At 45.6% G+C, this 19,548-nt stretch overlaps 1 protein-coding gene across 1 annotated transcript in view; it reads right to left on the bottom strand.

The window, feature by feature from the left end:
• Window positions 1–19,548, bottom strand: part of PMPCB (peptidase, mitochondrial processing subunit beta) — a 171,224-nt gene that overhangs the window by 25,269 nt on the left and 126,407 nt on the right. Inside the window, exon 12 of the mRNA XM_078679446.1 lies at window positions 4,986–5,061. Within this exon, the coding sequence (XP_078535572.1) occupies window positions 4,986–5,061 (76 nt within the window). The remainder of the gene's footprint in view (window positions 1–4,985; window positions 5,062–19,548) is intronic.

The following is a 19,548-nucleotide window of genomic DNA, read 5'->3' as shown; positions in this document are numbered from 1 at the left end:
GACATGCGGAGTTAAAATATGAACGTGAAAATGATCAACTGCATCGTAAAAGTACGCAGCGTGCTCGAAAGTCTTGATTTATGTTTTGCAAACATAAGAAAAATATTGACAAGAATAACCTAAGTGATAAATGTTGATGTAAAGAAAAATAATGAATAAGATAAAGGTAAACGTGATATAGATAAAAACAATGTAAAGAAAAAGAAATAAAATATGCCTAATGATGCTTAAGGATTTGCTAAAAGAATCATACGTTATTGAAATAACACATGCTAATGTGTTTTACGGTTTGAAGATAATTCAAATCTAACATATAGAGAACAAACGTGAACGTTAGAAATGACATGTAAATAATGTACTTTTGAAATAATGTCTATAAGACGTTTTCTTAATAGGTGACAATTTCGATGTAGAGCATTTGCAAATGATTTTTATTAATGAGTTTAGTTATAGTGTCCTAGTAATTAACAAGACAGTGATTCAGCTAAATTTCTTGTAGGCCTCAAAAATTATTTATACTGCTGGACTGTGCAATATTATAGAAAAAGTTATAATGAGCAGCCATTCTGCACGCTGTGAGAACTTTTCGTGAAGTTGCTTTTTGTTAAAGGATGTTTCTTACTATCGGACATTGTATACAGGGACTTTGTAACAATAAGATAAACCCAGGAAGAGTACTCGACTTTAAGACAAAGTATCTAAAGAAGGTTTATTTGAAAAACGTCCATGGGAAGGATGAAAGTTTATTACAACTTTAACAAATCGGACTATATTTAAATTTGATTATCTAACCTTCCAGATTCCTTAGCTAATGTATTGATCACACCATTGAAAGGACCAATGTGCATTCAACAATTTGGCTAAAAGAAAAATGTATGGGTGTATACAGAGAACATTTGGAGTATAATTGCCTTGCAAAGGAGGAGCAGGGGGCTTGCTGAATTTCTTATTCCCTGCATGGTATGCTGAAGGACTGAACTCTAATTTTCCTTTACGCCAAATTACTGAACGGAACTTTTCTGACTGCGAACTCAAAATCTGCACTTTGTCGGCTTGCAAAATTAGCAGAGATTAACCTTTCGGCTGAGGGGTTACTGACTCCATCTGTGGCATTTTATGCTACAGGCTTTTTATGGACTGAATCAAATTACTATACGTGGTTTGTATGATTCAAGACTTTTATTATCTTGTATTATCTTGAATTTTCTTTTTCTCTCTCGCTTCCTCTTTTCTGCAGGCTAGTCACTGATATATACGATTTACTCTAATATGTGTGGGACTTCATTTCCTTATTTGTTGTATTAAATTAACTGCAAGTGCATTTATTTCTGTTTTTCTGTCCATTCTAAAGAGATTAGATAAATGTTTATGATGAACTATCTTTATCGATTTTGTCTTGTTCCTTTAGTCATTTATTATCTCATGATATATATTGTCATTTACATAAGGAATATCTGAAGTAGATAATATTGTTTTTGGCAATTTCATATTCCAGATCCTCATAATGAGATTGCCCCACATTCTCTCAGGTTCTGGCCCCTAATAGTTCAACCAAAGATTTATCGGAGGACCTTGTCTAAGTGATATCAAAATGAGATGAAAGTATTGTTTATTAGCCAAGTCTCAGAGAAATATTTGACATGTTATAAGAAAGCATATGTTTGGCACGCTTCACACTGGATTAGTACCTACTACAAGGCCTTGCTGGGCATAAGACAAAACAAATAAAAGGACATCCAACAACTTCACCTGTAAGGGGTCTATATTTCAGGCAATGCACCAGGTCAGAAATTTGGCCCAGCATCCAGCCTAATTGGATTTATTGAAGGAACATCTGGCGGCAAGGAGGACATCCACTCCTTCAGACACTAAATTAAATGCATTCAATCGCTATTGTTCTATCGCCACACATGGATTGTAGATTCAGGTGGAAGACTCTGCCCTGTTGCTGAGACAGGAGGCCTTCCCCAAATAGCAACCTGATCAGAGGACACCTAGCCCAATTCAGACCCACCAGGGTGCCTTGGGCCCAGTCATTTCTGATTTTCAGAACTTATGGCGGGAGAGGAGGTGGTGTGAAGGTGTACAAGGTTTCCCTTCTTCCATTCCAACTGGAATGTGTCTCTTGCCAAACCCCAAACATGTAACATTGTTGACACTTCACATTTTCAACAGTTGTGTGAGGTACTAGACAGGACTCTCTCCCGTGGTGGAAGCCACTGTGTTCCATATCAGGCTGTAGCTCTCATTCTGAACTACAAGACCTTTATTTTGTTCATCTGCCCTTCCATTCAGGGGCACTGCCAGGTGATTTGTCACCAGGAAAACACTCTGGCACCCCAACCAATTCCAGAGAGGCACGGTCGTGGCAAAAGACCTGGGATCACCATTGCCCTGCTTGTTGCAGTACCAAATGGCTGTGATGTCAATGAGACCCTGAACCCTTGATGCCCAGCAGGAAGGCCTTCAGAGCCAGAAATGTGACCCACAGCTCTATCAGACTGATTTAAATGTGGCTCTCCATCAGATAGTACAAATCTCCACAGCCCCCCAGTGAATCCTCAACCCAGCTTTAATGCATCTGTCACCACTGGGTGGGAAAGGGAGATAGGCCTGTAGTTGAACAGATTGTTGTAGATCAACCACCACTGCAAATCTCGAGCAGTCTCTGACGAGATCTGGATGGTGCTGGAAAGGCAGCCTCCATTCTGGGCCCGCATGGTTTTAATTTTCAACTGCAGGGCTTCCATGTGCCTCCAGTAAGATGTCAAAGAAGCAGCTGCAATAAGCATCAAAGCCACCCTCACCTAGATCAAAGGATGAGTCAAACATCTGGATCATATCCCAAATCTCCTGGACTTGTTGCTCCAGAGGGAACGTCCAAACTGCACCCTTTCCAGGATTGCCTCGATGAATTGAGAGGTACCTGCTTGTTTATGGTGAAATCCAACTATGTTAGGAGTTGTGGTCTAGAACTGATTAAGGCAAGCCTACCTTCGTCAGTCAGTTTTCAAGGTATGGGAATCACTTTTGTGAACATCTAAGGGGTGTTGGTGAGGCTGAATGGGGGCAGTGTCAACTGAAAATGCTCCTGGTCCACCTTGAATAGCATGGGAGGCCTGTATGACTGCAGGATGCGTATATGAAACTGCAAGTCCAGTGACAGCATCCAGTGCCTGTGTCCAAAGCAAAGCATCTGGGCCAACGTGAGCATCTTTAATCTGTTCTTCCAGAGGAATGCATTGAGGGCAGATATAGGCTTGTGGCCCCCATCCTTTTTCAGAACTAGAAAATAGTGAGCGTAACAACCCTTGTCTCTGTCAGAGTCTGGGACGTTGTCTAAGTATGAACTTTTAAATATCTTTTTAGATGTAATTACTTTCTTTTTAAGGAATATACTGAAGATGTATAAAGAGGTTTACTGCTATTTAAGACTGGCAATTGGTTTTATGTCAGGAAATGTGTGTGGCAACCGTATGAATATTTGAGGTTTTTGTGGGTCTTACCCTAAAATAAACTATTTAATACAACAACTCCTGCCTTTCTCAGGGTCTGGGTCCTTCTCCACAGCACCTTTAGAGAGCAACAGGTGCACCTCCGGTCAGATGGACAGATTCTCCTCTGAAATCCTTTCTGTTATGGAACGATATTGGGTTAGGAGAAAATAAAGGGTAGGGCACAACAGTTTTGAATAATCTGCAAGACTTATTTGTTGGATGTTAAGTATCGCCAACTTTGGAGGAAATGCCAGATCTTACCCCCCACAGGGTAGAAAAGAGCTGCTAAGGGCAAACTAATGTTGGTCGGTGTAGCAGGTGTTAAAAACTGGTGCCCCTATTTGCCCGCACATTGCATGCTGGTTCATAAATCCCGAAAGGACTGGGTTGCTGAAGCATCACTGGTTGCGAAGGATGCCTTGGTCTATACTACAGCTATTTGGAGCAGCCTCAAATTTACAAAACTGGGGCAGGAATTATTTGTGCAGGGGCAATAGCCCTAAGGCATGTTTTGTAGCTCTGTCTTAAAGTGATCAAAGTGGAGTCCACGGCCCATAGAAGGGCATGCCACTCTGCAAAATCTGGCCAGAAGGTATGTGTGGATTAAGACTTCATAGTTTAAGATCACAACTTAATCCTTGACTTTTTTGATCATGTGAGGTTTGGAACAAAAAGGGTAAAAACAATCCGAAGTGCTTTTGTGATCAAATTACCACGGTGCTCATTCAAATGTGCTTAAAGCACTTTCTGTTTTACAAATAAGTGTTCTGTAAGATTACTCCAATAGATTAAATAAAAGTAATAACTAATTTCTATCAAATCAAATAAAGAAACATAAAATATTTGTCATGAAAATGCAGTTATCCTTATCATCGCATCATGAATATCTTCCTGGATAACAATACCCGTCTATAAAACACTCTGCACTGCTCAACAATGGGACTGCCAAGCTTCAAACACATACAGCTATGTCCCCCAGCAGGCCCCATATGCACACAAAAGACATTACAAAGACCTATAGCTTGACTAAACTCATTTTTCTTTCATATTCACCTACTCAAGCCATTACAAAACATTTAAAAACACTCTACGAACCGATACACCACAAAGTGATGGCATTTCAGAACAGCACAAAATTGTGTGCAGATTGAGAAGGCTCTACTGGTGTTAGACACAGCTATGCAAATTCTGCAAGTATATTGTACTTCACTTAATGTGAACGTTAATTTAAGGTGCAATAGGATTTTAAAAAAGAAATTGAGGGGAGATGGGAGAAGAGGGGGGTGTAATGCAATTTCTTTTGTCAAATAAATGTGCATGAGAATCATTAGTGAATGTATGGCAGAAATACAGTGTAGGCATATTGATATTATTGCATGGCGACTGTCTATCAGTTGTTCTGTTTCCTTAAGTTAAAAAAGACATTTGAAAAACATTATTATTGCATAGTTAAAGAATAATTTCATATTAAGTAGAAGATAATCTTACCAACTGCAGCAATGGCCGGGCTCTTATCATATATATATTTTGTACACAAATCTCGTATAGTTCTTGCATCAATTCCCTGAAAAAATAACATTAAAGGCATTCATTCTTCAGTTACTCTTTAGTTTTGTACCAAAACAAAGGTAGAATAAGAGATTTGGATAGTATGAGAAAATAACTCTAAAGCAAACAATGACACAGTATGCACTGGCATAACTATCCCAGCAGGTATTACTAGCTCACACAACGTTTGCTTTACATTAAAGTCCTTTGTGACCTTGATTATTTTTACTCTCCGCCAGTGTTGGTTCATTTCCATGCACAAGAGGAATATCAATCTGTGAGTTTACTCTTATCTCCACCAGTACATGTCCCACCTTGTCCTATGTGCAGGACCAGATGATCTCAGATGAAAAGCCATAACTGCCAGCTGGCTCAATAAGATCTCTTCTTCAGGACAAATATTAAAGGGGCTTCTCAGTGGCTTACATTCCTGCAAATACACTTGAACTATTACTGTGGACCTTTTAAGACTCTGCGTCGATCTGTACTAATTGTCTGATCTCTTTGCTCATTTGTATTACTTGTATTATCGACTTACCTGATTGTCTATGCTCCCTCTTATTTGTACTATTTGTATTACTGACTTACCTGCCTGACTATGCTCCCTCATGTACCTACCCTACCACTCACTTATTGTTATGCACTCTCCTGTACTGTACTTGTAAAGCGCTTTGATATCTGCAAAGATCTTGTTCGCGCTATATAAAACTTTCAAAATAAAAATAAATAAAATGTAGTGTGCATATATCTATAATAAAGTGGCCAATAATTCCTTTTCTAGTACGGTGCACAGCATACAGATGATTCTTCCTTTAATTTCTTATTTATGTCTATATATTGAACACCATCGTACCTTCAGAAGGGGAAATATGTTCTATAGATATAATACTAGAATGTGGTGATTTCATGCCCAGCTACTAGAATGTGGTGATTTCATGCCTTGTTAGAAGCTGGGAACATCGCAAGTGCGTTTTTATTGTTGGTTTTCTGATCATTTTTACAGTGCATAGGTGGTATTCTGATCATTTTTACAGTGCATAGGTGTGTCATGTTTAGGTCATGCCTAAGACAATGCATGCGTTGTCTTTTGCGAAACATTGTTAGCTGACAGTGGGCTTAGAGCTCGCCGATTACTTAATATTGGTTAGCTTTATTGTCACTCATTTCCTTGTTTCTTATTTAACATTTCCAGTGACCTTTACTTCCTCTTCTGGTATTTTTCCCTTTCATGGAGCCAAGACTGATCACTTTTGTAATTTCACAGCTCTGTTTTAAGGCACTACTTTTTCCTTTTCTTGTTTTATTTAAGCAACCAGTGATTGCATGTGTATTTTCCTGATGTCTCCCTTGTGCACTTCGTGTTCCTCATTCCTGTAAGTGTGGTTTCTCCCCTCACCATCCCTCCCTCAGATGCTATTCTTAGGTCTCCATCGTCCGCCCGCCACCCACCCACTGTCGTATGTGTGCTTCCCTGTCCCTGCCTGCCCCTTTGGTCCATGTGATTCCCCATCCAACCACAACAATTGTGCTTCCCCACACCGGCTCGCCTAACCTCTTCCGTCCCTTTATTTCCCCATCAACCAGCTCTCTGTTATCCGTGTGCTTTCCTATTGTTGTCTCTCGCTTGTCCTGCTCTTCCGCCTTCCCTCACCCTATGTTGCCTCATTTCCCACCCACTCCCTTTTTTCTTTTTTGAATGCATAAGTGTTATATCAAAAAGAGAACTTCGCACAACTTTTTATTTACTGATTTGTGAGACTTGAGAGAACATACAGCCCAGTTAATAACATGAATATCTGGATGTTTGGTATTTTTGTATGAAAGCAAACCATGACTGACCAGAGCTATAGCAGAGATAAAGCTAGAAAGCGCTTTAAAAAAAAAATACACCTTTCCCAAAATGCATAGGAGAATTATTAAACTCTGATACAAAAGTTACCTAACAAGGTTACGGTTGGGTACCCTTCATTATCTGATTGCATTCCCTACAATGGGCATGTGGAACCGAAACCTCCCAAATTGCCCTTGTGATGGAAAGTTACCACAATCGACATTGCACTTTATACTTTTATTTAACTTGTATAGAGATATTAGGCAGCATGTTTTACGATCTCTAATTATCGATAGTAAATTGTATTTTTTTAAACCCGCTTTTAATTACATCTGTAGTCTAGAAAATGAAAAAGTTGGTAATGCAGTAATTGTCTTTATACAAATAAAAAGAAGAAAATATAACTCCCACCTGGAGGCCCTAACATATGAAAAAATATAGGTCTTTCAGTACTGATCGACATATTGTTTATTAAATATTTTAAAATTGGTTCTTGTTTAATATCTGCAAAACATCTGAATAATTTTTAACCATCTCCTTTAGGACTTTTATGTAATTATGTATTGTATTTTTACCTTGTGTACAGTATAAACAAATATTACGCTAATCAAATAATAAGCCTTTTTTAGAATGCTTTTTTGGTTGTACTTTTTAAACCGAATAAAGCTTGAATTGATTGATTCAAAAGTGATAAGCACATGTGTTGTTTTCAATGATTTTTTTTTTTTAAATATATTTTTATTGCAGCTTCATAATTTATACAACCATTTCGTCGAACAGTCCAGTTACCCATCGTCGCATAACACATGCTCCTAAATAAAAGTCTTACACGGCCATTCAGCTCACCCCCCGGAGGTCGAGCGGCATTTAACAGTAGAGCACTAGTAGCTGACAGGTGTATTAAGGCTCAGATATAGCTGTTCCGCAGGCAGTATTCAAGGCTGCCTTTCTTTCCTCCCGGTCTATTGAGCCTCAAGCAAATGCAGATAAACATCCCCCCCCCCCAAAAAAACTCCCCAACCCCTATAATCTCTTAACCCCCTACCCCCCGGCGTGTCAGAGTTCCATAAGATCAAGCCAGAATCCCGCGCGAGCAGTGCAGGTCCGAGACAGACTATCAGGTGTAACCAACAGGGGATTGCAGTCATCGCGTGGGGCAATCTAAGGGAAAGAACCGGGACGATCCCAAACCCAGGCTAAGGCAACTAAGGTGCAGGGCTACGGGCGGGGGAGCCCTCGCTGTCAGAGTCCGAGAGCGTGAGTTCCAGAACCAATCGCTCCCAGGTCCGGGCCCGTTCCAGAGCACTATCATCTGCAGACGAACCTCCCCCTCACAGCGGGCCCATTTACTGAGCTCCGCTTGCCACCTCTCCACCGTGGGACCCCTACTCGCCTTCCACTGGGATGTTATGGCTTGTTTCGCTAAAAGCAGACCCAGGTCCAGGAACTCACTAGTGATTTTGTTCTTTGATGTATGTGGGAACCAGTGTAGAATGCAATGTGCCATTGTGGGTTGTAAATCCCTCTCAGTGACCTCTCGCAGGCTCTCCACTACCCCCTGCCAAAAGGAGCCCAGTGCCGGGCAGGACCAGAACATGTGCTGGAAATCGGCCACCTCTGCCGGGCAGCGCAGGCAGGCCGCCGAGTCCGTCGGGAAGTACTTACGTAACTTGTCAGGGGTAAGGTATGCCCTATGCAGGATGTAAAAATGCACCAGCTGAAACCTCGCGTTGCGCGTCCCTTTACAGGCCCGCTCCACTATACCAGACCACGCCACCTCAGGAATCTCCGACGTTAAATCCACCTCCCATTTCGCCTTCAGAGCTAGTAGCGGGGTTAAAGCTTCCATATTCAGTCAATCAAAAAATAGGGAGGAGGAATGAGTGTCCAATTGCTTCCCCTGGGTACGTATTAAAGTTATCAAATGCAAAAACTAAATTTTCGCAGAGTTTTTAGGCAAAAAAAGAATTTTCGCAAAAAAAGGACACTTGTAACAAATCTAAACCATTGGATAGAAAATTTGTGGTATTCTCAAAAACGCAATGTGTAAGATATTTTTTGCGGTGTATATTTTCGTCCGCCCCTACATTGCAGTTGTGGCAGTTATCATCGAATACCACAAAGTGTAAAGTGCCTGCCTCATCCAGAGGCTCCTCTGGTCTAGGTTTGCAGTATCCAGAGATCCGTAAGTGAGGTAAAACAAATAAAGTGGAAACCCCAGCAAAAAAATATAAATATAAATTCTATTAAAAATAGATCCACTCCAAAAAAACTTTAATAGTGGTGAGGATCTACAGTATATAAAAAGAAGGTAGGTACTTTTACTAGATCGAGTGACTAGATCTAGAAGTGTAATATTGTAATCTTTAAAAGAGGTGTCGACATGTTTCAGCCCCCTATGGCTCAACGGAGTCTGTAGGGCTTTCGTCAGGACTAAACAAAACAAACAAAACACAGGTAGTTACTTACACCATTAGTGTAGTTACTGCGATGGCTTACTGGTTCAATTTAATCAGTTGCCAAACATTCTCTTATGACCTGCAAAAGAGAAACACAAAATAGAGATATACAGTACATATACTAATGTATGAATTTACGGAGGCACCAGAGCAAACTAATGTCTCTAGAAATTATTATGATTTTGTGTAAAACTTTTACTGTGGTGGATTTAGAAGGCAGGGAGGCGGAGGACTGAGTAGCTGATAGAACGATTAGTCTTATAAAGTGTGGTCGTAGTGACATAGTATAGTACTCTGCTCAGCAGTTGTGTTATATAAATACCGCTCGCAAGTTGTTTTTGTGGCGAGCGAGTATCGAAGGAAATCCTATCTCCAAAGTTACAATGGACAGAGCGCATCTCTTTACATATATAGCGTAGAACCTTAATCACTTTGGCCGAGTATAGTATAGACAGTACAGTGACTACCTAGTATCACTCGGAGGAATTGTTAGTCCAATGCCCCAGGGGCTAAACCTTTAAGGTAGTTCTCGCTGTATAGTCTGTTAAAAACATGTAGATACCGGCGGGTATTAATGACGGGCAGCGTTCTTACCTCATGTAAGATTACGAGAGGCTCCGTCAGGGGATACCGGTATTATGTTACCACAGAGCTATAAAGGGAAAGAAATACAATGGGATCACTCGCCTTACCTCAATTTAGTGGAGGGAGAAAATGAACAAACACACGTATTGCTGCCGCCATTACCCGCGAGGAACGAGACTGCCGCCGCTTGTGCTGACTCTGCCCCTGGACGCTGGGTGGACGTCTCAATGCGTCTTTTAAAGGGGAAATAACAATATCGTGCTTGCAAACCCGTGGAATCAGGGTACACGTCACAGAGTGTTGTGTTAAAGGGAAACGAGTGTTTTTAAAATAGCAATATGCTCTTTACTAGGCGAAGTGACGCTATACTGTAAAAGAAACTCTGTATGTGTATACTTGGCTCATATGTCGATAGAGTATCTCAATGTTATGTACTCAAGGAGAAAAATGAACATATGAACTTATATGTGTCTAACTGGCTAATATGTCTCAGTGAAATCTCCCCAAGTTATGCAAACTGGTGCCATGGTGGATTGTCATTAAGCCCCCCGATATGGGTTCTCAAACGATTTACCCATCTCTGCTCCTTTTCGTACAGCTTTTTTTCCGAAATGTGGGTTTTTTCGGTGAGCATCTCGATGACAGTCCAGTGTATATCATCACATGTATGTCCTGACTCAAGGTAATGAGCACAGAGTTTAGTGGTTATTTTCTTGAGTCTGATGTTGCTCCTGTGTTCGCCAATGCGAATTTTCACTTTTCGGCAAGCCATCCCGATATAAATTTTGTTGCACGGGCACCTGACCATATAAATTACATAGGTGGAGTTGCAATTTGTATGCTGTTTCTGGGTCCAAGTAAAATTTTCTGACAGTTGTAATTGTTTAGAGGGAGTTGTGTACCTGCATGAAACACAGTTGCCACATGGGTAATGGCCTGTCACTGGAGCCAATGAGATGTCTCTTGGTATATCGGTTGGCTGTTTTCTCTTAGGTCTTGTGTGTACCAAGGTGTCTCGTAGATTCTTTGTTCTTCTGTTGGCAAACCGTGGTTTTGGCCATTCAAACTTGCCAGTTGTCAAAATGCTCCAATTTTTATTGACCAATTTTTGCATATCATAAGTCACAGGACTGAAAGTGGTAACACATGTGACTAGATCTGCCGGAGGATCTTTTGGGTGGACCTGAAGGAGGCACGATCTTGGTTGATTGTTTGCGCGTTTCATACACTTGCGAATTGTAGTTTTGGTATAATCGCGTGCCCTCAATTTGTTACTTAATACCAGCGCCTGCTCTTTGTAAACTGTTACTTAATACCAGCGCCTGCTCTTTGTAAACAAAGAGCAGGCGCTGGTATTAAGTAACAAATTGAGGGCACGCGATTATACCAAAACTACAATTCGCAAGTGTATGAAACGCGCAAACAATCAACCAAGATCGTGCCTCCTTCAGGTCCACCCAAAAGATCCTCCGGCAGATCTAGTCACATGTGTTACCACTTTCAGTCCTGTGACTTATGATATGCAAAAATTGGTCAATAAAAATTGGAGCATTTTGACAACTGGCAAGTTTGAATGGCCAAAACCACGGTTTGCCAACAGAAGAACAAAGAATCTACGAGACACCTTGGTACACACAAGACCTAAGAGAAAACAGCCAACCGATATACCAAGAGACATCTCATTGGCTCCAGTGACAGGCCATTACCCATGTGGCAACTGTGTTTCATGCAGGTACACAACTCCCTCTAAACAATTACAACTGTCAGAAAATTTTACTTGGACCCAGAAACAGCATACAAATTGCAACTCCACCTATGTAATTTATATGGTCAGGTGCCCGTGCAACAAAATTTATATCGGGATGACTTGCCGAAAAGTGAAAATTCGCATTGGCGAACACAGGAGCAACATCAGACTCAAGAAAATAACCACTAAACTCTGTGCTCATTACCTTGAGTCAGGACATACATGTGACGATATACACTGGACTGTCATCGAGATGCTCACCGAAAAAACCCACATTTCTGAAAAAAAGCTGTACGAAAAGGAGCAGAGATGGGTAAATCGTTTGAGAACCCATATCGGGGGGCTTAATGACAATCCACCATGGCACCAGTTTGCATAACTTGGGGAGACTTCACTGAGACATATTAGCCAGTTAGACACATATAAGTTCATATGTTCATTTTTCTCCTTGAGTACATAACATTGAGATACTCTATCGACATATGAGCCAAGTATACACATACAGAGTTTCTTTTACAGTATAGCGTCACTTCGCCTAGTAAAGAGCATATTGCTATTTTAAAAACACTAGTTTCCCTTTAACACAACACTCTGTGACGTGTACCCTGATTCCACGGGTTTGCAAGCACGATATTGTTATTTCCCCTTTAAAAGACGCATTGAGACGTCCACCCAGCGTCCAGGGGCAGAGTCAGCACAAGCGGCGGCAGTCTCGTTCCTCGCGGGTAATGGCGGCAGCAATACGTGTGTTTGTTCATTTTCTCCCTCCACTAAATTGAGGTAAGGCGAGTGATCCCATTGTATTTCTTTCCCTTTATAGCTCTGTGGTAACATAATACCGGTATCCCCTGACGGAGCCTCTCGTAATCTTACATGAGGTAAGAACGCTGCCCGTCATTAATACCCGCCGGTATCTACATGTTTTTAACAGACTATACAGCGAGAACTACCTTAAAGGTTTAGCCCCTGGGGCATTGGACTAACAATTCCTCCGAGTGATACTAGGTAGTCACTGTACTGTCTATACTATACTCGGCCAAAGTGATTAAGGTTCTACGCTATATATGTAAAGAGATGCGCTCTGTCCATTGTAACTTTGGAGATAGGATTTCCTTCGATACTCGCTCGCCACAAAAACAACTTGCGAGCGGTATTTATATAACACAACTGCTGAGCAGAGTACTATACTATGTCACTACGACCACACTTTATAAGACTAATCGTTCTATCAGCTACTCAGTCCTCCGCCTCCCTGCCTTCTAAATCCACCACAGTAAAAGTTTTACACAAAATCATAATAATTTCTAGAGACATTAGTTTGCTCTGGTGCCTCTGTAAATTCATACATTAGTATATGTACTGTATATCTCTATTTTGTGTTTCTCTTTTGCAGGTCATAAGAGAATGTTTGGCAACTGATTAAATTGAACCAGTAAGCCATCGCAGTAACTACACTAATGGTGTAAGTAACTACCTGTGTTTTGTTTGTTTTGTTTAGTCCTGACGAAAGCCCTACAGACTCCGTTGAGCCATAGGGGGCTGAAACATGTCGACACCTCTTTTAAAGATTACAATATTACACTTCTAGATCTAGTCACTCGATCTAGTAAAAGTACCTACCTTCTTTTTATATACTGTAGATCCTCACCACTATTAAAGTTTTTTTGGAGTGGATCTATTTTTAATAGAATTTATATTTATATTTTTTTGCTGGGGTTTCCGCTTTATTTGTTTTACCTCACTTACGGATCTCTGGATACTGCAAACCTAGACCAGAGGAGCCTCTGGATGAGGCAGGCACCTTACACTTTGTGGTATTCGATGATAACTGCCACAACTGCAATGTAGGGGCGGACGAAAATATACACCGCAAAAAATATCTTACACATTGCGTTTTTGAGAATACCACAAATTTTCTATCCAATGGTTTAGATTTGTTACAAGTGTCCTTTTTTTGCGAAAATTCTTTTTTTGCCTAAAAACTCTGCGAAAATTTAGTTTTTGCATTTGATAACTTTAAAGCTTCCATAGCCATGCGCTTATAGAGGCACGTAATAGCCTTAACCGTCCCCGCGGCCATTACCACGTACTGACAGCCCATGGACAGTGGCGGTTCCGTCGTACCCGTCCTCCAATGTTTACGGATCGACGCTGACAGCGCCGCATGAAGGAGGAAGTCTCCCCCCGGAAGCCCAAAGCGATCCCTCAAGAGATCGAACGGCATTAGCACTCCATCATCAAACAGATCTCCAACGGTCGCTAGACCCTGATGCTCCCAGTCTGCCAGACTGTGCCACATGCCCCCATGTGGGAGCACCCTGCATAGGTTGAGCGGGATCTCAGGTGCGTATGGAACCGCAATATGTCCCCTCCGCAGATACCTATTCCAACACTTCCGGACCGTCGAGAATTCCTGGGTGAGATGGAGGTCCCCCATCGGGAGGCCCAGAACGACCTGGGATACTACCCGAACCGGATCCATCCTCTTCTCTCGTGGCTCTCGCTACCCATTGTGTCAACCACTGTAACTGGGCCGCCAGGTAGTACTGCTCGTAATCCGGCACCGTGAGACCCCCCCTCAGCCCAAGGCCTCAGAAGCGTGGTGTGCGCCACCCTGCGTCTACCCGAACCCCATAGAAAATCAATCACCATGGCCCGTAGTCGCCGGAAATAACTCGCGGGGATCCCGACCGGAAGAGTTCGGAAAAAATAGAGCAATCTCGGTAGCGTCACCATCTTGAGGAGCGCCACCCTCCCCGCCAGAGACAATGGGAGCGTACTCCAGAAGGGGAAGTTCGTTTTAGTAAGTCTAATCGCCGACCCGATATTGCCCTCTAGAATGTCTATGCTATTGTGATAGATCGAAGTACCCAGGTAGCGAAGGCTCCTCTCCTCCCAGGCCACTCCGTCCGTAGTGAGCGGGCATGTTCTACGTGCACGAGTCGGGAACAGGTAAGATTTCGCCCAGTTCACTCTGAGGCCCGACACCATGCTCAGCGACTTAAGGAGGGATTTAGCCCCCCGCAGGGAGGCAGCAGAGTCCGCCAAAAACAGTAGGAGGTCATCAGCGTATAAAGCGATATGGTGCATCTGCCCGTAGACGTCGAACCCCTGATATGCCTGCCCCAACCGGGCTCGCGCCGCCAAAGGTTCGATCACTATGGCAAATAATAGGGGGGGAGGGGGGCACCCCTGATGAGTTCCCCTTCCTACGGTGCAAGTCTCAGATATTTCGCCTCCCGTTCTGACCCTAGCTGTAGCGTTCCGGTACAATAGTGCCGTCCAATCCACAAAGTCCTTGCCCAGTCCCATTGCGCGCATAACATGGAAAAGGTAGGGCCACTCCAAACTATCGAAGGCCTTCTCCATGTCGATTGCAAACACCGCCTCCTCGTCCACATCGTAGGTGTCAGCCTCCAGAACGTGGAGGAGCCGTCGTATATTAAGCGCGGTGTTGCGGGTCGGGATAAAGCCAGATTGGTCCACGTGGATCAGTGTGGACATGTGGGGGAGTAGACGCGTCACCAAGATTTTGCTCAGAATTTTGTAGTCCAGGTTAAGCATGGACAGCGGGCGATACGCCGATCTGTCCCAAGGCTGTTTGCCAGGTTTCAATAGTGGGACAATTACCGCCTCGCCAGTGGTCTTCGGTAAGCTACCTAGCCGTTTAGCCTCATTGTAGAGCCACGCCAGCCGGGGCGCTAGGAGGTCGATGTAGGTGTGATAGAATTCCGTCGGGAGACCATCGGAGCCTGGCGTTTTATTCCATGCCATACTCTTGATGGCGACTCTCACCTCCCTCACCTCAATTTTATACCCCAGAGGTTTTGCGTCCTCTTCGTCCAGCTCCGGCAAACCCAAACCCTCGAGGAATCTCTGGAACTCGTCTTCCGACGGAAGGACCCGACTACGGTATAGTTCCGTGTAATAATCATAAAATAGCTCATTAATTCCCTGTTGGTCGAATCGCGCCTTACCCGCGTGATCTCGGAGTTCAAGGATGACCGAGCCGCGGCGAGCCGGATTGGCCAGCCAGGCCAAGAGAGCCCCCGTTTTATCCTGTTCCGAATGTGCACACGTGAGGTAGGATTTGTAGTCGAAGCACCGGAGACGTTCCACCGTCGCCGCTGCTGATTCCCTCGCCTCGAGTAGGGCCTCATGAGTATCCGGTCGCTCAGGTCGTTCTCGCTCCAGTGAGCGCAGCTTCTTGTCCTCTCGATGAATGTCACTAAGTAAGGTTTTCCGCACCCCCGATACCGTCGCAATGCATCGCCCTCCGCACCACTGATTTGAAAGCGTCCCATTCAATCGAGGCTGATCCCGCGGTCCCTGCATTGATCTGAAAATACGTCTCTATACTCGAGGCTATCGTGGTCCGGAGGACCTGATCGTCGAGCGTCTCCGGGCGTAGTTTCCAGGTGGGAATGCGTGGGCGACGCTGCGACCAACGCATCTGCACCAGCAGCGGGTTATGGTCGGAGATCGTGCGCCTAAGGTATGCACTGTGGCACACCTCTCCATGCACTTCCCGGGAACACACGAAGGCGTCTATACGGACATGAAGTTCATGAAGGGAGGAAAAGAAGGAATAGTCCCTGTCCAATGGGTGGTTAACTCTCCATGAGTCAATCAGCCCCCATTGACGTTGCCAGTCAGAGCGCGCAAGCGCTAGTTTACTTGCCGGTGCATTTGGTAAGGGGGGATGTGAGCGGTCCAATGCAGTGTCAGTTACACAATTAAAGTCCCCTCCAAGGAGCAATGGTCCCACTAAAAACGGGGCCAGTTTGTGGGACAACGAGGAGAAGAAGGCAGACTGTTCTACGTTCGGGGCATATAGACAACCCAACGTTCGGTCCCTCCCGTCAAGTTTTCCCCTCACCACTGCATACCTCCCCTCCGGGTCAATAACCTGCTGCATGTATTGAAAGGGAACCCCCGCCCTTATCCAGATGACCACCCACCTAGCGTAGGCCGAGTAATCAGTGTAGTAGACTTGCCCCCTCCATCTCCGTTGTAGTGCTTTCCCCTCCTGTGCTAAGAGATACGTTTCCTGGAGGAAGGCTATATGAATGCCCCTCCGAATTAAATATCAGTGAATCTTGTGGCGTCTATGCATGGTATGCATCCCCCACACATTCCACGTGAGACATTTGTAGCCTAAGTCGGGTCCCATGGCAGTCCACATCGCAGTTCACATGTTCCCCCATAGGACCCTCTGACACGCCCAGATCCCACCCCCCACAAACACAGCCAAACAATCCTATCCAACTCCCGCTCCCCAGGACAGATAACCAACGTGGTAACCCCATCCAAACCCTGCAAATCAAACGTAAATCAACCAGAGCAGGCTAGGCTGTTTGAAACATCACTCTTAGTCAGATCCGGAGCTTCCCCCTCTCCCAAGCATTTAGAAACAATTCACAGCTCACCCCTCAACATCATAGTTACGATCAACAGGAGCAAGCTGCCCCCCGCCTCCCAGCGGCAGCATCAAGCATCCGCAGCCAACTACCTCCCACCTTCATTACCTATGGTCAAAACTCATCACGCTCCCCAGTACCTTACAAGAGGGACATCAATGTCCACCCAGTCCCATCAGCCAAACATTCCATCCGCTGTTTGTGGAGTGACTGACGGTAAGTCTGCTTCTGATAAACCATGAGCACTGCTGGAGCCGGGACTTAAATCGCCATCTTTTGAGCGGTCCGAATTATTACTGGAGGGGCTGACATCTCCCTGGCTAATGGCCGCCACCGCTAACACCGCCTTGTTCCGTTCTTGTTGCCACCCGGCAGGGAGCCAGGTCGACGCGTCGGCGTCACTTCAGTAGGGCGTCGTCGAGGCGAGGTCGCAGGTGAGGCGCCCCCTCCAGTCTCTCCCCTGGTTTCCAACCAGTCCCAAGCCGATTGCGGCGTGAGGGAGAAATGCGTGACCCCCTCAGCAGTAACCCTCCATCTGGCCGGGAACAGCAAGGCATATGGCAGTTGCAGTGTCCGTAACTTCCGTTTAACCGCCAAGAAGGAGGCCCGTTGCCGTTGGACGTCCCTGGTGAAATCCGGGAAGATCATGACTCTACTGTTGCCAATTTGTAGCTTCTGTAGGTCCCTGGCCTTCCGGAGAATATGATCCTGATCCTGGTAGTGTAGGAGTCGTACTATTATCGGGCGCGGTGGGGCCCCAGGTCTAGGCGGGCGCGTTGGAACTCTGTGGGCTCGTTCCAGGGCATAAAACGGAGAGAGCCCTTCTGGAGCCACCTCCGCCCTCAACCAGGGTTCCATGAAGGACACTGCATCCTGGCCCTCCTCTCGCTCCGGGACACCTACGATACGGAGGTTATTGCGTCTGGAACGCCCTTTGCTGTCCTCAGCCCGGAGCTCCAACACCCGGACCTTCTGCGCCACTTCAGCCAGCGAGCTCTTCAGGGCCGCCACCTCATCGGGAATGTCCTTCATGGTCGTCTCAGAGGTCGCCACCCGTTCCTTCAACTTCCTATGGTCGTCTTTCAAGAGAGATAGGTCCGAGCCAATGGCGTCCATCCGCTTCTCCAGCGCTTCCCTTGAGGCCACGATGGCTTGCATAATGTCACTCAGTTAAGGGTCCCGTGGCTGGACGGAGCCCCCAGGGCTAGACGCCGTCTCTTCCTCCTGCATGGAATGACCTGGGTCATCAAGTCGCAGTGCTTCAAAGCCCTTCTTTCTGCTCCCCCTGACCATCTTGAGTACGAGGCACCGTTGTCAGTTCCCGCTCTGATCACAAGTATCAGGTAAATACAGGCAGTAAGTAGCACAGGACGGACGGGGTCTTCCTTCGGGCACAGGGCACGTGCAATCGGCGACCCTCAGGGATGGGGCCTGAGTGTCCCAGTGCTCACATCAGGTACTGCGCTCGACGTCCCCCAGGATCCCGGCCGTCAGGCCCGTAGATAAAAGGCAGACACCCCACTCAGAACCGCTTCATGGTCTTCCTCTCGATCTCCTCCGCGCCAGGGAAGGCACCGGCGTTGGTCTCGCGCTCCTCCCTCATCTGGTTAGGAAGACTCCGCAGTTTTCCAGGGGGTGCGGGACAGGGTCCACAATAGGGGGAGAACTCCAGGAAGGACCCCCACTCTCAGATCACGGGCCTGCGCCAGGCGGTCGTCTGCAGGAGCCCAGTGGGTAGTGCAGAGTAAGTTTGCGCCCTGCAGCCAGCAGGGCCCGCAAATCCCACCAATGGAGCAGCACTGCACACTTCCGTACCCACCAAGTGTGACGGCGCAGGACCGCCGCTCCGAGGCGTGGAGCCATGTGCAGTGCCCGATTTGCGGATTTGCGTCTCCGGGAAGGTCTAATACTGCCGCAGCGCACTCCTTGGCACAGCGCTAGCCCAGTGCCCCCAAGTCAAGCTCCAGTCTGGTCGCTGTTGATACCCCAGGCACCAGAGTCCTCAGGCAGTGATCCCTCCAGTACTGCCCCGGTATCATGAGGGCGCCGCCATCTTGAGGTCAGGCAGGGATCTCACTGCAGCCTCACCAGCCCTCGGTGCTGTACTGCGGTCTTCTTTGTTCTTGTTGGGCGCTGCCCTGGGGCTTTCTCACCGTCCGCTTGGCAGGAGCTGTGTTGCAAGCAGAGGGGAGCCCCAGTCAGACAGCAGCTCACGCGACCCTCGCCGCCATTTTGGGAATCTCTGGGCAGCTCGCCGCGGGAGTGTTTCCAAAGTCCGGTATTCCGCAGCCAGGGCTCTATTCCAATCGTCCCCCCGCTCAATAGGGGCCCGGGTGGCAGCGATATAGCCTCCGGGGCCCGAATCGGTAATCAGGATAATGGCGGGAGAAGGGCGGCCGCGGAGGAGCTCCGAGATTCGCTGCCGCTTACATCGGCGTCCAAGCCACACCCCCTGTTGTTT

This window comes from Lissotriton helveticus, chromosome 1_1 (genome assembly GCF_964261635.1).
Source record: "Lissotriton helveticus chromosome 1_1, aLisHel1.1, whole genome shotgun sequence".
Lineage (NCBI taxonomy): Eukaryota > Metazoa > Chordata > Amphibia > Caudata > Salamandridae > Lissotriton > Lissotriton helveticus.
This window is presented reverse-complemented; position numbering and strand designations above follow the sequence as displayed.